The sequence below is a fragment of the Ictidomys tridecemlineatus genome, chromosome 1 (genome assembly GCF_052094955.1).
Source record: "Ictidomys tridecemlineatus isolate mIctTri1 chromosome 1, mIctTri1.hap1, whole genome shotgun sequence".
Lineage (NCBI taxonomy): Eukaryota > Metazoa > Chordata > Mammalia > Rodentia > Sciuridae > Ictidomys > Ictidomys tridecemlineatus.
In genome coordinates this window covers 29,896,141-29,911,826 of record NC_135477.1, presented here as the reverse complement: position 1 = coordinate 29,911,826, position 15,686 = coordinate 29,896,141, and the positions used below count along the sequence as shown (strand labels likewise).

General features: G+C 38.4%; 1 protein-coding gene across 1 annotated transcript in view; it reads right to left on the bottom strand.

Moving 5' to 3' along the window:
• Tm9sf3 (transmembrane 9 superfamily member 3) overlaps window positions 1–14,784 on the bottom strand; it is a 65,039-nt gene extending 50,255 nt beyond the window's left edge. Inside the window, exons 1-2 of the mRNA XM_078033714.1 lie at window positions 14,517–14,784; window positions 4,627–4,822 (exon numbers count right to left, since the gene is read on the bottom strand). Coding sequence (XP_077889840.1) covers window positions 4,627–4,822; window positions 14,517–14,612 — 292 coding nt within the window. The 5' untranslated portion in view covers window positions 14,613–14,784. The remainder of the gene's footprint in view (window positions 1–4,626; window positions 4,823–14,516) is intronic.
• Between the last annotated feature and the right edge of the window lie 902 nt (window positions 14,785–15,686).

The window sequence follows — 15,686 nt, the reverse complement described above, 5'->3', positions numbered from 1 at the left end:
TCATATACACCTAATACACAGCATCCCACCTGCATGTAGTCCCCCTTTATTTATAAATAAACCTAAAAATAATTGCAAAAAAATCTAAGCTGAAGAAAAGTCCTAAAATTATAAAGTAATTATATTATTAATTTAAGTCTCAAAATAAAAATAAATAAATTAATTAAAAGGCCACAGTTAACAAATCTGCAGTTGACACAAGGTTTCAAAGAATCACTAATAAAAAATTGACAAGTTCCAGATTCAAATTATTTGGTTGGCTAAAACACTTTGGTTGAAGCTGATCCCTAGAAAAAGGGAAGAGAAAGGTATCAGAACTCAAAAGACACTCAAGGCGGAGATAACACAGACCTTGAAAGGTGGGGAACAGATGTAAAGCTGATCACACAGGGGACTGCATACAGATACCCATGTGTATATGAAGAGGTAGGATGCTCAAGTCTCCACCCACCACCCACCAAAAACAAGATAAATACCCTCTATTCTCTGTGGTAGAACAGAGGCAGACCTTCCTCTAGAGAATTTCTAGAGGCTTTAAAAAATCCTACAGAAACAGGATTGAGCAGGAACAGTGGAAGTTATGAACTGAAAACAAAGTGGGGATGACCTTAGGTAAATCTTGCTGCTGAATTAGAGGGCCTGGCATGTCTTGTACCCCGAAGACCTCTTCTCCATCCTTTGGCAATCAATTCTATACCATCCAAGCAGATATCTGGGTGGAAATTCTGCATAGTAAGGATCAGAATAGCCAAGACAGAATCATTGAACTAGAAGTACATAAGGCTTTAAGCAATCTTTGATATTTTTCCCTATTTGCAGAACTCTCAACTTAGCAATTCACTTTAAATAAGAAGAAATACTGTAGAATAACTTCTTCCCTCTACAAAGTTGAGATATTCAAAGAAGAGAAAATTAAGGGAAGATCAACTAAAAACAGAAAGGAATCCTCTATAAATCACCTATTTAAGATGAGTGGTGAACAAGAATGTACTATCCCTACCTTGACAGAATCAACAGGCTAGCACAATATCTGACTGGCAACAATTAACATTCTTCATTATACTACAGGATTCTCAATAGAAGGGCTATGCAGTGACTTCACCTGGTTAAGAATTATTATTCCAGCTGGGCATGGTGGCACATGCCTGTAATCCCAGCAACTCAGGAGGCTGAGGAAAGAAGATCCCAAGTTCAAGGCCAGCCTCAGCAATTTAGCAAGGCCCTAAACAATGTAGCAAGACTCTCTAAATAAAATTTAAAAAGGGGATAGAGATGTGGTTCAGTGGTTAAGTGCCCTTGAGTTCAACCCCCAGTATGCCCCACCAAAAATTTATTATTCCAGATCAATTAATAATTAAAATGAACCAATTATTGTAAGAAGTAGGCACAAACCACCCCGGTTCAAGACAATTTATTAAGCCCTTACTATTTCACCGGGTGTGGTGACACATGCTTGTAATCCCAGAGGCTCAGGTGGCTTGAGATAAGAGGAACACAAGTTCAAAGCTAGCCTCAGCAAAAGTGAGGTGCTAAGCAACTCACTGAGACCTTATCTCTAAATAAAATACAAAATAGGGCTGGGGATGTCTGCCCTTCTATAATTAATGTATTTTCTCTAAATGGTCAAGTGTCTTGAGTTCAATCCCTGGTACCAAAAAAAAAAAAATAGACCTTACTGTCTCTTAAACCGGGTATGATGGCTCACACCTGTAATTCTGGCAATTCAAGAAGCTGAAGCAGGAGGATTGAAAGGTCAAGACTAGCCTCGTCAATTTAGGGAGATTCTTAGCAAAGACCCTGTCTCAAAATAAAAATAAATTAAAAAGAGTTGGGGATATATAGATCAGTGGTAAAGCAACTCTGGGTTCAATTCTCAGTATCATAAATAAAAAAATAAATAAAGCAAGCTTACTTTCTCTTAAATCGCTGGAGATGAGTGGTGAACAAGAATACACTGTCCCTACCCTGGCAGAACCAACAGGCTAGCACAACAGCTTATAATCAAATCCTATTATCAATCAACTTTAATGTTTCATAATTACTGGCAAAATTAAGTTGGAACTACAGACCCATACTATATGCAATTAGTAATGATAGCAATTACCATCTCTACCAATTCTTGAACATAAAACTATATACCAGGAACTTTGTTAAATGAATTAGCTCACTTAAATGTAATAACAATTCTATCAAACAGATATAATTTCCCAAAAGAGCTAAATAATTTGCCTCCAACCACACAGGTGAGTAGAAGCAGAGCTGGGATGCACCAATCTCTCTGACCCAAAGCACATGTTTTTTCTACTCTGTAATGGTAAGGTTCTAAAACATACCCTGTAAAATTAGAGGATAATAAATTCAGGCCTGGTTCAAAGATGCCTAATTTAAGTCTGCCCTTCTATAATTAATGTATTTTCTCTAAATGGTCTCAATTAGCATTTTTGTCTAGAACATATAAGAAAAAAAGCTGTAAAATTTTGAGAGGCATCTTACATTAGACCTAGACTATCATTAGTTCCTTAAAATAGTCTCTCTAGTGACCTTCATTTTACAAAATGATACCAATCCATCTAGCCTGACAAAATCTGCTAGACTAAAAAAAAGTGTGTGTGTGTGTGTGTGTGTGTGTGTGTGTGTGCGTGCGCATGTGGGGCATACATATGCATATATGCATGTGTGCATATGGCTTATTCTATTTTCAAAATATTTCCAAAATTTTATTATATCTCAATATGCCTTCTTAAGAATCTTCAAATGTCAAATATTTAAGGGATGAAAGATTAACAATATAAATATTTCTGTATTTCATTCAGAGATAGGATGTTCTAGTTTCTGTTACATTATTAGTATATATGATATACCCCAAGCAAATCCCTTCATCTCTGGGCTTCTGTGAGAGGGAACTGGCTGATACAATCTCCAAGGGTCATCATTACATTAAAATTCTTTGATACTATAAGTAACAACCAGAACCATTTCAAAGCATGATCAATTTTGTCCTTGAACAGAGAAGGCAAAATTTACAGGAGAGGGGAAAGAGAAATCTAATCAATATTTACTAGACCACTTGACTCACTGCAGAGCTGACAAGACCCCAAGGAACAGGGAACAATCAGGGAACAACACCTGGCTAGCTCTTCTTTCAGTCTAAAGGCGCTTAGCTTAATCTGAAAAGAAAATAAATTCCACTTTTCTAGACCATGAGGGCTATCTGCTTCTATTTAAACAATCTCTCCATCTCAGTCTCAAGGAACTAATAAAGAAGAAAGGTTAAGACTGCTGAATCGACAGTACTCTTCAATTCAAGTACAGGCGAGATTTTTTTTTAAATTGATGAAATCATATTAGCAAAGTAGGATTCTAGGATTTCGCCTATTCTTTCTTGCTGGTTCCTTTCTAACAAACTAGAAATGTCTATCAAATATGAAAAATGAAAAAAGAGACAAATATAGTATTCAGGTTTTCAAAGATTACATATTCTAGCTTGAATTTCCTCCTAATTTGTGATTAAATATTTAAATTACCTAAATTAATGGGGCATGTTTATAATAATTCACAAAAAATTATAGGCCACACTACTATGGCTTAAATTTAGAACTTAATTGTTAAGCCCAAAGGAACATTATGGGGGGAAAAGAATGTAAATATACATTCTCATTTTCAATAAAAGTAACAAAAAACTATAAAAACAAGAATAAAATTTAGCAAATCAAAATTAAAGTAAAATTATCTTTACAATATTTCATTTCACATCCTCTTCTCTAAAGTACTAAGAAAGCAGTTATTATTCATTTTACACAAAGAAACAATGAAGTCAAAAATGGAGTAAACAACTTTACTAAAATTGAGGCTCAGTAGAGTGCTTGCCTTGCACGCACAAGGCCCTGGGGTCGACCCTCAGCACCAAAAAAAAAAAAAAACTTTATTAAAATCAGTATAGTAAAATAAATGGAATTAAAATTCAAAGTTCCTGATTACAAAATCTATACCCTATTCAAAACAACAAGACACCCAATTAAAGATCCTGCAAATATTCAATTACTCAAGCTTTAGTTCAGAACACAAAAATTGCCTATGCAGGAAATATACTCTGACAAACTTCACAGAGAAAAACAAACTATAAACACACGCAAAGGACCAAATATAAACAGGTAACAATAATAAACAGCTAAGGATGACTTATTTTTTTTAACCAAGTTTAACAAATCTTTTGACTCATAATTTAAATATCCTTTAGGTGTTGAGAAGGTAAATTAATACAACACTGATAAATACACAATAAGTCAATAAGTCAATGGTACAAGTCTGAATTTAAGAATTTACATAAAATTATTTAAGTAACCACATATCCCATTACAGTCTCATACCTCCAGAAATTACTTTATTATGAATCTATGAAGGCCTTCCCCACCCACATGTCTAATCACTAGAGGGTTTACTAGAAAAATTTTTCAGAAAAAGTCAAGAAAACATAATTTTTATTACTAATTTATTCTGCTAAGCATCCTACAATGTACATGATAGTTCTACACAAAATTATCTGGCCCCAATGTCAATAGGTCCAAAGTTAAGAAGTTCTGGTCTATAGTCTAACTCATATCATAGGGACTACTAAGGTTTACTTACCTTTAAATTTAATATCCAGACCACTAAATTCCAATTCAACTCCTTGAAGTGCTTCTCCCAGAGTTTCATGGTAATGACTGATACTTTTTTTTGACCCCACACAGAACGGAAGTGAAAAGTACTTATATGTTTCTTGGCGATTATGGTAGGGCCCAACAGTATTCATCCATAAGACAACTTCTTCTTTATCTTGATACTGAAACAAGAAAAGCAAATTTTATATATATATTTACATGTATGTATGTATGTATATATTTAAATCTAATTCAAATTAAGGGGATATCTCTTATCTGTTCCAAATAAAAGTATACTTTTGGTGTTCAGGAAACTAGAATACTGGAAGCTTATTTCAATCTCATAATCAATGTCCTCACTTAAATATCAAAAATATACCCTATTGGGCTGGGGCTATAGCTCAGTATTTGAGCACCTGCCTAGCATGGGTGGGGCACTGGGTTCAATCCTCAGTCCCACATAAAAATAAATAAACAAAATAAAAGTATTGTGTCCATCTACAAAAAAAAAAAAAAAAAAAAAAAGCTCTCATTGTGGTCCCAGGATCCACTTTTCCAAACTTTGTTTTACAGAAGATAGTTTTAAATGAAGTCCAATAGCTCAGAAGAGTATGTTTATAATTACTATTTATACTATCAAAGAACAGTAAACACTGAACCAATATAATTCACTAGGTTAACATGGACAAGGGAGGAGGAACCAAAACCAACAGTTTATTCAGAACCTCATGCTCATCACCATATACCCCCCAAAAACTAAAGTTGCCAGCGCACATAGATAAAACCTCCTCTCCCTTCTAGTCTTTCACACAACCACTAGTCAAAGCATTAAAAGGAGAAAAATAACTAAAAGGAAGAAAAGCCATACTATGAAACCCCAAGTCCATTCAAGTCATCATGCCATCTGTTATCAGCCTGAAAGACATATGCATATTTCTTTGAATAACTATGGTTTTACCCATCAGTGAATACTACATATGGCTAGCACAAATCAATAATCCCAGCTACTAAGGAGCCCGAGACAGGATGTCTCAAGTTTGAGAGAAAACTTAAATTGTCTCAAAATAAAAAAAAAAAAAGGGCTGGGTATGTATGTAGCGCAGTGATAGAATGTACCCCTGGGTTCAATTCCCAACACCAAAGGAAAAAACTACTGCTAAATAGAGATAGCAGTTCAAAGATCTGGGGTAGCTGACTTCACCTTCCCAGGTTCTGTGGGGTCTGCCCAAGATTTATAAGATGCTTACAAGTTTAAAATCCTAATGTTATGTTTTAGATATGAGATGTTCCCAAAAGCTCATGTGTGAACAATGCAAGAATGCCCAGAGATAAAATGATTAGATTATGAGTTGTGACCTAATCCGTGGGTTAATCCATGGATATGGATAAACTGAGTGGTAACTGTAAGCAGGTGTGGTGTGGTGGTAAGTCTGAGTTTGTATTTTGTCCCTGATAAGTGCAGTGCATGCAAGTGTGCTTGCTATAGCTGGCTCTCTCTCTCTCCCTCCCTCCCTCCCTCTCTCCCTCCCCTTCTCTCTCCCTCCTCCTCCCACCCTTCCCCCCCCCCAACTGTTTCCTGCTTGCCATATCATGAACTACTTTCCTCTGTCACACTTTTTCACTAGGATGTTTTGCCTTACCTTGGTCCCAGAGCTATGGATTCCACTGTCTACAGACTGAGACCTCTAAACTGTGAGCAGTGAAAAACCTTTCCTCCTCTACATTATTCTCGTCTGGTATTTTAGTCATAGCAACAAAAAGTTGACTAAAACATGATTCTGTGAAAACAGATTACCAGGGTAATTTCAAAACCAGTACTTGTAATTAGAAATATTAACCGACAATATTAAAATTTAATAGTGCATTAGTTATCCACTGAACAATTATTTACTGAGTGCCCAGCACGTGCCAACAACTGTGTCTATAACCGAGGGTTTAGCTTTGCTCTACTGATGTCTAAAGGGAAAGACATTGAACAAGCAATTATAATAAGGAAGGCTGCTATGGAGCATGTAATAAAGAAAGCTACCCAATGAGTCCACTATGAAACCCTTATCTCCTCTCTTCCTAAATTCATCCTACCTGAATCTACTCTCCTCAACTTATTTTCCTACTGGTACTATCATTCTCTCAGACTAGGACACTCAAACCTCAAGATCTTCTGCATTCCAGAAAAAAAACATTAACTTGCCTACTCTTACCCAAGGCATTTGCCTCCTCATTTTGATTCATATTATCACTACCACCCTAAGACTCCAATTTCATCATCTCCAAACATAATAAATGTGTCACTGTTCATGTAAGACATCATCCAGGTCATCAAGGAAAGAGCAAACAATCTCATTTTTCAAACATGTGAAATATGGACCAAGCAAGTTTTAGGCATTAAGGATATAAAAGTAGGGCTAGGGATATAGCTCAGCTGGAGAGTGCTTGTCTCACATGCACTAGGCCATGGGTTCAATCCCCAGCACACCACACACACACAAAAAAAAGATATAAAAGTAAATATTCTCCTTTCCCTTAAGAAGTTCATCCACTGTGGAGCCAAAAAAGCAAATGATTAACATTGGAGCAATAAGAGTTATAATTAAGGTAATAAAGAACTACTGCAGCAATGATTAATTCTGCTTTGGCAGAGAAGGGTCAAAATGGGTAACAATATAGAAAAATAAATAGCTTCAAGTGAGTACAAAAAAGGGTATATAATCTTCATGTGTAAATTAAGGAATCAAAGATGTGAATGTTAATATATTCATACACCCCCATTCTTCATTCTTCTTTTAATTTTGTGAGGATTGATAATATATGTCTCCACTTTTCCAACCAATGCTCATGGTCTTTGAGCACTTATCAGTCCAAGTACTCCTTTCGGCTAAATATATATACAGCCTCAGAATTCTTCTCAAAACCATGCTCTAAGCCAACCACTACTAACTAACCGGAGCTGATATTAGAAATAAAATCTGTTCAACAACACAAAATGCTCTCTCTGCACAGTACAATGTACATAAGTATTTGATAAATAAAATGGGAAAATTTTGAAGAAATACTAAAATGTAAAGTTTACTGGCAACTTAATAAAAGCTTGAAGCATATACACTGACTGGTAGGTGCACCAACAGTACTTTAGAGAAACAAGAAAAGTGTACTAGAGATTAGACATTGAATGAGAGTACCCATTAATGAGATCCTTGCCATTAATTCTCTGAATTTGTAGAAATATTATATAACTTGGAAAATAATACAAAGACATTTTTTCTGTAAATTGATGTACATGTTCCTTTAAAAAATAAAAAAACTTTAAACAAATATTTCTTTAAAATATAGCATTCATTTATTTTATACAAACTGAGACACAGGATTAAAGTAATCTAAGGGCTGAGAGTGTATTACACTACACATTCTTAAGTTACTCATTTTAAACACCAAAAAATCTTAATAGGCCGGTAGAGGTGTGATGACACAATGCAAGTATTATAACAAAACTTTCACAGCCTTGTAGTCTAAGGATCTTTCTGGGAAAAGGACTGAAACAAATTCAGGGCCTAAGGATGAATATTAAGGCAAAAATTATGCTTCTTTTCTATTTCTCCTTTTCACACAGACTATGGTTCAAATACAATGAATTTAAACATTTACTTTTCATCCCAGATCTTGATTGTCCCTAAAAAATAAATGCTCCCAAGCCAAGGATAAGAGTTCTTTCTCCAGAGAGAAAATATGTTCTAAAATATCTTGAAGTTAGAAAATATAAAAAGGAAAACTTCACATAGCTTTTTAAGAAAAATTTTATTTTTTAAATTTTCTTTCCCTAAAGCTGTAGACAAAGTCCCTCAGCCCCCACAACCCTGGGCTAAGAGATCACTAAATAGGGCTCCTTCCTGACCAACCTATTTCTTAGGAACCTATGGTAGAAAGGCTAATCTAATTCCTTTTCAAAATTCCAGGAAATCCTATCAAGCTCTTTTAAAAATACTTTTCCTTGGAAAAACTTCAGACTTGCCAATGTCACTGAGCAAGATGGAGTTTTATAACTTACCTGAAAAATGTGTGTGGGGGGGGAAATGGCAAGTAAGCACAGCATGGATATGGAAACCTCTGAGCATGGATGGCAATAATTCCTTTCATCTAAGGCTTCAGGGGAAATTGGCCACATGAAAGCAGACCAGTTCAGGTACCTGCATTCTTCACCTACTCGGTTTCCAACCCCCAGAAGAATTTCACTGTTATACTCAATTTATGAACTGTCCACTCCAGCCAAAACAGTTACAACACTGACTTCCTTTCCTTTTAGGCTTCACCTTGTTTCTTTTGTAATTCCCCCAAATTTACAATGCCCTCTTTTCTTCGCTTAGTCAAATTCCACTTAATCTTCGGAACTGCTCAAGTCTTCCTTTCTCATATTCCCATGTGAAGCTATGCTGACCAATGCCTAACATAACATGACCGCAATAGCTTGGGCAACAAAATCTCGTCAGCAACACTTCATAGGTTCATCTAATGTTGTAAGGTCTTTACATGAACATTTAATCTTCTCAAATTTCTGTAAGATAGGTCCTATTATTTCCCTCATTTTACAGACTAAAAACAAAAACAAAAAATAGATGTTAAATAATTTGTCCAAGAATACGTAACGAAGTTTATCAGTTTAGGAATGCTTTTGCTAACTCCTAGTGAGCTTCATTAATCAAAGGGCAAAAACAAAATCAAGGAAATATGAAAAAGTGTACAAAGCAAATAAAGATGACAATAAAGATGACACTGAATAGTGAACTGTTCCATTTGAGCTTTTAATCTGCCCTAAAGGGGGAAAAAATCTTAAGAATCTATTTGTGCCAGGCATGGTAGCTCATGCCTGTATTCCCAACAACTCAGGAGGCTAAGGCAGGAGGATCACAAGTTCAAAGCCGTGCTCAGCAACTTGGCACAGCCCTAAGCCACTCAGCAAAACCTGTCTCAAAATAAAAAATAAAAAGGGGTGGGGACATGGCTCAGTGGTAAAGCATCCTGGGTTGAATCTCCAGTACCTAAAGAGAGAGAATCTACTTATACTTTAGTAGACAAGGTTGCTGACATACTCTTTGAAAAACATGAATTAAGAAATTAGAATTTATACTGACCAGCAAGATACAGAGAGCCAAGACTAACCACCCAAATACTATCTTCCATTTTCATGGGAAAGGGACATATTTACTTTAAATACGTATCAGAGAAAGCAAAATTCAGTTTTGAGAATACTTTAGAAGTCATAATTTCAAAGTTTTTCAACTATTTCAAAAACACATCTGAATTCTAATACAATCAAATTAGAAGTATATTTTTGAATAGTTTCTTGAGATAAACTGTTCTCTCTCAAAATAACTTTGTACTTAAATAAATGTTTAGTCTATCGCTGACTGCCACTGAAAATAGGGCAATGATTACGGCATTTCCTAAAAACTAAACCTGCATTATAGCACTCACAAACTCACCTGTAGTAAATATTTTATTCCCTTTATAAATCTTCAAATAAGTTTCAAGAGGTCCTATACACCCAACAAAGAAGAAAAGTTGCCAAAGTAAACAACTTTTTTCAAATCATGCAGTGGTACAACACAGTTTACGACAGAAGCCAAGCAAGCTATCCCAGGCACAGATGGGGTGCTTCCAACATTACATGTCCCAAAATTACCAGAACAAGGGGCCACAAGGAAATGGGATTTGGGCCTAGGTAGGGACACTTAAACTATAAGAGTCATACCCAAGATGATGTACTTTAAACTAACAATGGCCTGGGTTTGTTCACTGTGCCTTAAGCAACAGTTTCATGCTTCAAATATTGCAAATCCTTGTCCCTAGTAGCTCCCTAATTACTCAAGTCACTCAGCAAAGCACTGTCAAATATTACTAGTTAAGGGAAGGGAGGGGGAATGGGAATAGGAAAGATAGTATTACTTTCCTATGTGTATATAAGAATACACAACAGATGGGATTTCACATCATATACAACCAGAAGAATAGGAAGTTATATGTATAACATGTCAAAATATATTCTACTGTCATGTGTACGTAATAAGAACAAGTTTAAAAAACATTACTAGTTATGCAGAGCACAGTGCTTGAGATATCTAACAGACTGGAGCAGGGCAAGGGGGGAGTGACTTTGTGATCATGTAGAGTAAATAAACTCATAAAAATGCAAGGCTAATCCAAAGCACTGAAAAATGACAACAAAAATCCAATGCTACAATGCAAACCTCCAAGTACAAATGCTCTAAGATTTCTTTACCCTGGATTATTGGTGTTTTAGTGTTGGCATATTTCCATATTGCTGTTATGGAAATCAGATATATAGACAGGTAGAAAAAGGAAAGCCTAGGGATCAGAAAGCCAGAATCCCCAATTCTCTCTTGAGCCAGTCATTGGGGCTCTACAGGCAATTTGTAAAGTAAGTTTGGATGAAATGATCTCCAGTCTTTCCAGTTCTAAAATTCTGAGTTTCAATTTGAAATAGTTTTTAATAGAATCATTTGGAATCTTAGGATATGTTATCATTTAATTCCAGATGCTTCCTTGGGCTTCAACCAAGAGAGGAGTGTAATCAACCCTACACACCTACTTTTCACTTACTCTCAAGAGACCTTTTAATAACCCTTCTAATCACTAATTAGGAGCCTTTTGATTTCAAAAAATATATCCTATAATCCATATATGATTCAACTTCTATTTATTTACTTATTTATGAAGAGCTAGGGATTGAGCCCAGGGCCTCACCCATGCTAAGCAAGTACTCTACCACTGACCTACCATACTCAGTTCTGATTCAAGAATTAAAATGAACATATCTTTATATAGTCTAGATGTGTATATACAAATATATATTTCATTTTCATCATTCTGAGAATATTACAAAAACTCTGGAAAAATAAGCACATAAAAAAATACTGTGGGTCACATGATCAATTGAATCCTAATTCAGCAGGTACAGTAAAAAAGGCAGAAAAAAGCATTTTTTGGAATAACAGGAAGTAGTTATCCGTTATGACCAACTACATAACTTGTAGAGCCCAGAACGAAACAAAAATGCAAAACTCTTTGTTCAAAGATAAGAATTTCAGCAGCATATTAAACAAGAACAGTCCAGCATGTGACTGCTCAGGTCATGCATCCACTGTGGCCCAGGAATTTAAGCCCTGTCCCTCTTTAATGCTAACCCATTATAGAGCTAGACTCACCCAAATGTTTCCTTAAGCACTTAAACATACTATCAATATACAGAACTACTCAATTTAATACCAAGGATTTTACTGTTCAATTGTTAGGGCAAAGGGCTTTAAAGCATATCAGTTGAGAGTACCTACTACTAAGTCAGAATGCCCAGGGTCAAATCCCACCTCTACTCCTACACTGGGTGTGGCCTCATGCAAGTGACCTAACTATGCTGGCCTCGGTTTCCTCATCTATAAAAAGAGCATAATATCATTCAATTCATAGTTATTAATGTAAGTTCAACATGAATTAATGTGGGTAAAGCACTTAAAAGAGAACCTAGCACATTTTGCTATAAAAATCATTAGTTTTATTTCTATCTCAAAGAGTCTTCACTGAAAGTTAATCTAAAGGGCAAGCTCTATAGCTTCTGAAAGCTGTTCTTTAATTGATAATCCAATTCTACAGGTATTTATTAATAAACACACACTCAGCAACCTTCCCTTGGCAATTTGTCTCCTCCTTCCTCAGTACCATTCTCTCTTCACTAGCTACTTTCTGTCTTCTTGGTAGAAAGGAAAAAAAAAAATGTTCACTTGATCATAGCCCTCTTCCAGTACTATAATCTGGATAAGGTGAATTCCTAGTTTTCAAGAAATATTTTCATGAAACTTAGAAAAAGAAAAATATTTTGGCTAATAGCAAACATCAGGAATAAAATGACATTTATTTGAAATTTGTTTGTATCTTAATGCTATTCTTCATATAACTCTTGCCTTCGTATGTAATAATGGGTAATCAAGTAAGAGTAATATAAACATAAAATGACATGGATTCTAAATTTTTGTACAATAACTATTTCATAAATACCATATTCTCTTTAGGGCAGAAAACAAAAACTTTTTCACAAGTATTTTGTATTTACTAATAAAAATGTAAAAGACAATTTAGCAATAAAATTTCATTGAAACTGGCATCTACTTCTTAAATTTGTAAAGTATTCTAAAGCCTTTATACACCCGTAACTTACAACTCATTTTGTGAATATGTGTGTGTGTGTGTGTGTGTGTGTGTGTGTGTGTGTTGCTGGGGATTGAACCCAGGGCCTTGTGCATGCAAGGCAAGCACTCTACCAACTGAACTATATCCCCAGCCCCTATGGTTTCATTAATAGTTATACCAATTTACAGCCCTATGAAACAAGATTAAAAAGTAGAATTTCTTCCTCAAGTATTGAAAAGTATAGACTACTACTCTCAAGTTTGTATGTGTACCTGGTAGAACTATAGTTGAGTTCTGGGTTTTACATAACTTTTCTTATGTGTCAACAAAATTGGAAAAATCTTAAAATACCACTAACTAAAAGGATGCCCAGTGGAAAATAGAAAGCAATCAATGATCCCAAACTAATTTTGATAGACAAAATTATCTTAACGTGAAAAGCACAGGATACCACAAAAAAATATGTCACCAATTAGGGACTTTTGTCTCTTAAAAAAAAAAAATTCTACATATACAGGTAAGATGATTCTGGCTGTGCCTGAAGGTAAAATAGCCAAATTTAGAGCCTTCTTTATCTAAAATAAGAGTCCAGCTAACTCAAAGACTTGAGAAAAATTTTGCTATTTTCAGATAAAACCTAAAACCGGGTCCATTAAATAGATACGAATTACTTCACTTCCTCATCTAACAGCAATGACAGAAAACTCCCCCAATTTTTAAAATTTAGTATGTACACAAACTCTCACGCAAAATCATAACTTAATGGGTAATGGTATAAAAACAATTACTGACCAAGCAACCTTCTCCATTTACCTGAGTTTCCTGCCTTGCTCCCGTCCACCATTCTGAAAACCCTCAAGTTACAGTCCTAAGTGAAAGCCACTCCTAGAGTCGTTAACATCCATGCTTTAATGTGAAAATGCAATTAAACCGCCAATCAACTTTAGACCAAATGCAAGAGATTGTTCCGGGGCCAGGCCTTAGACTGGGAAACTTTATGATCAGAAGTGGCCCAAGTTGGAGACCACGGGGATGGAGCCGCTGCTGGGGACTTAAGAGGACAAAGTTACAAGAAAGGCCTCACAATTGAGTGCGTTCGGGGTGAGAGCATACACACGTGTAAACCGCTCTCACCCCGAGTTTATCAACGCTGTCCCCACCCCGGGGTTTTAATCCGGTTTGGGCAGGAGGAAGAGGGGGAAGAAAAAAAGAAGGCTGGAGAGAATCATAAGTGGTGGGTATTTCCTGTATGAGGGGTAACTGTGATGCATCCGTCTTCTCTATCGTCGTAGCTCCCCACAGCCGTAGAGCAGCCCCTTCCCCGGGGACATGACCCCCGAACACTCCGGCCTGCGGGCCTAGCTCCCGCAGGAAAGTGAACCTCGAAACTCCCCAGGCTCCGTCGGGTCCCCCCGGGCCCCCAGACGTGGGGGCGCGGCGCCACCCAGGTCAGAGCGGGAATGGGAGGCCCAGACACTCGGGAGGGGAGCCCCGTCCCGGGAGCGCACGGAAATGCCTCCTCCCTGCTCCCGAGATTCCTGCTCAGCCAGGCCCGACCGGAAGGAGCTCTCGGGCGGCCGCCTGGCTGCACCGGGCCCCCCGACCCTCCAGGCCGCGCGGAGCCCGCTGGGGCGGCGGCTGGGGAAGCGGGTGGGGGGGACCGCGCCTTCCGGGGCGCCTCACCGTGTGTTCGTGCTCGTCCGCCCGGGCCCGGGGCAGCAGTAGCAGCAACAGCGCGGCGGCCGCCGCCACGCCAGGAGCGCCCGGCAGCGGCCTCATCCTCCGCGCTCGCGCCGGCCCGGCGCCGGCCCACCAACTCCTCCGCCGCCGCCGCTTGTGCCGCGGCCGATTCGCATCCACGGGGCGCGGACAGACGCACGGGCCCGGGCCCAGCCGCTGCCTCCGCCGTCGCCGTCACCGCCCGCTCCCGAGCCTCCTCCGCCCCCCGGCCTTAGCCTCTTCCTCTGACTCAGCCACGTCATCCGGCCACCCGGGCACACGCCGGAAGTGCCTCGCGACGCGGGGCCGCAACCGCCGCCGGGCCGCGCGCCGGTCCCGCCGGCAACAACTTGGAGCCCGGGAGCCGCGGGCACTTGCGCCGGCGCCGCTGGGCCTCGGCCCCGGCCCCTCGCGGTGGCCCGGCCAGGACCTCCCGGACGCGCCCCGGCGCTAGGGCTTGTGTGACCTTGGCCCAAACGCGTAATTCTCCCTGGCTGTGAAACGGGACTGGTCGTCTGACCTGCCGCTCCTAGAGCTTGGAGAACCAGCTCAAATAACCCTTTCATTCCGGGCTCTCCTCTACCGCTTTGAATGAGCCACTGACTCCATAATCATCATATAGGGCAGACTGTTAAAACTTTTTCAGGATTGGAGATATGTTTAAAAGTCATTGATTATTTATTGGACCTCTGCTATTCAATCAGTTATGGGCTAGGCTGAAATTCCTGTTCATTTATTGTCCAATTATTTGTTGGTCTCCCAGCTTCAGTTATAAATGCCTCTTGGAACTTAAGCTTCTCAAAGCAGAGATCTTGTTGCCTATTTTCTGTACCTAAACCCGGAGTAGGGACTCAAAAAGTACCTGTCAAGGGAACACAGGAATATGGCACCGCCTTCTATCTACACTGTCCTCCTAGCTAAAAATGGGGAACTTGTAGTTGTCTCTTCTCGGCTGTCAGCAGTCAACAAATCATAGTATTTGGTGTCTTAAAAATATCTCTATAGTTTGTTTGCTCATTCCTTGGCCAGTAAAGAGCTAATACTCCAAATCGCCATTCTTTGCAACAGTCTCTCAATAAGCTCCCCGCCACCAATCTTCTTCCTTCCCCGTTGATCATTCACCAAAGGTACCAG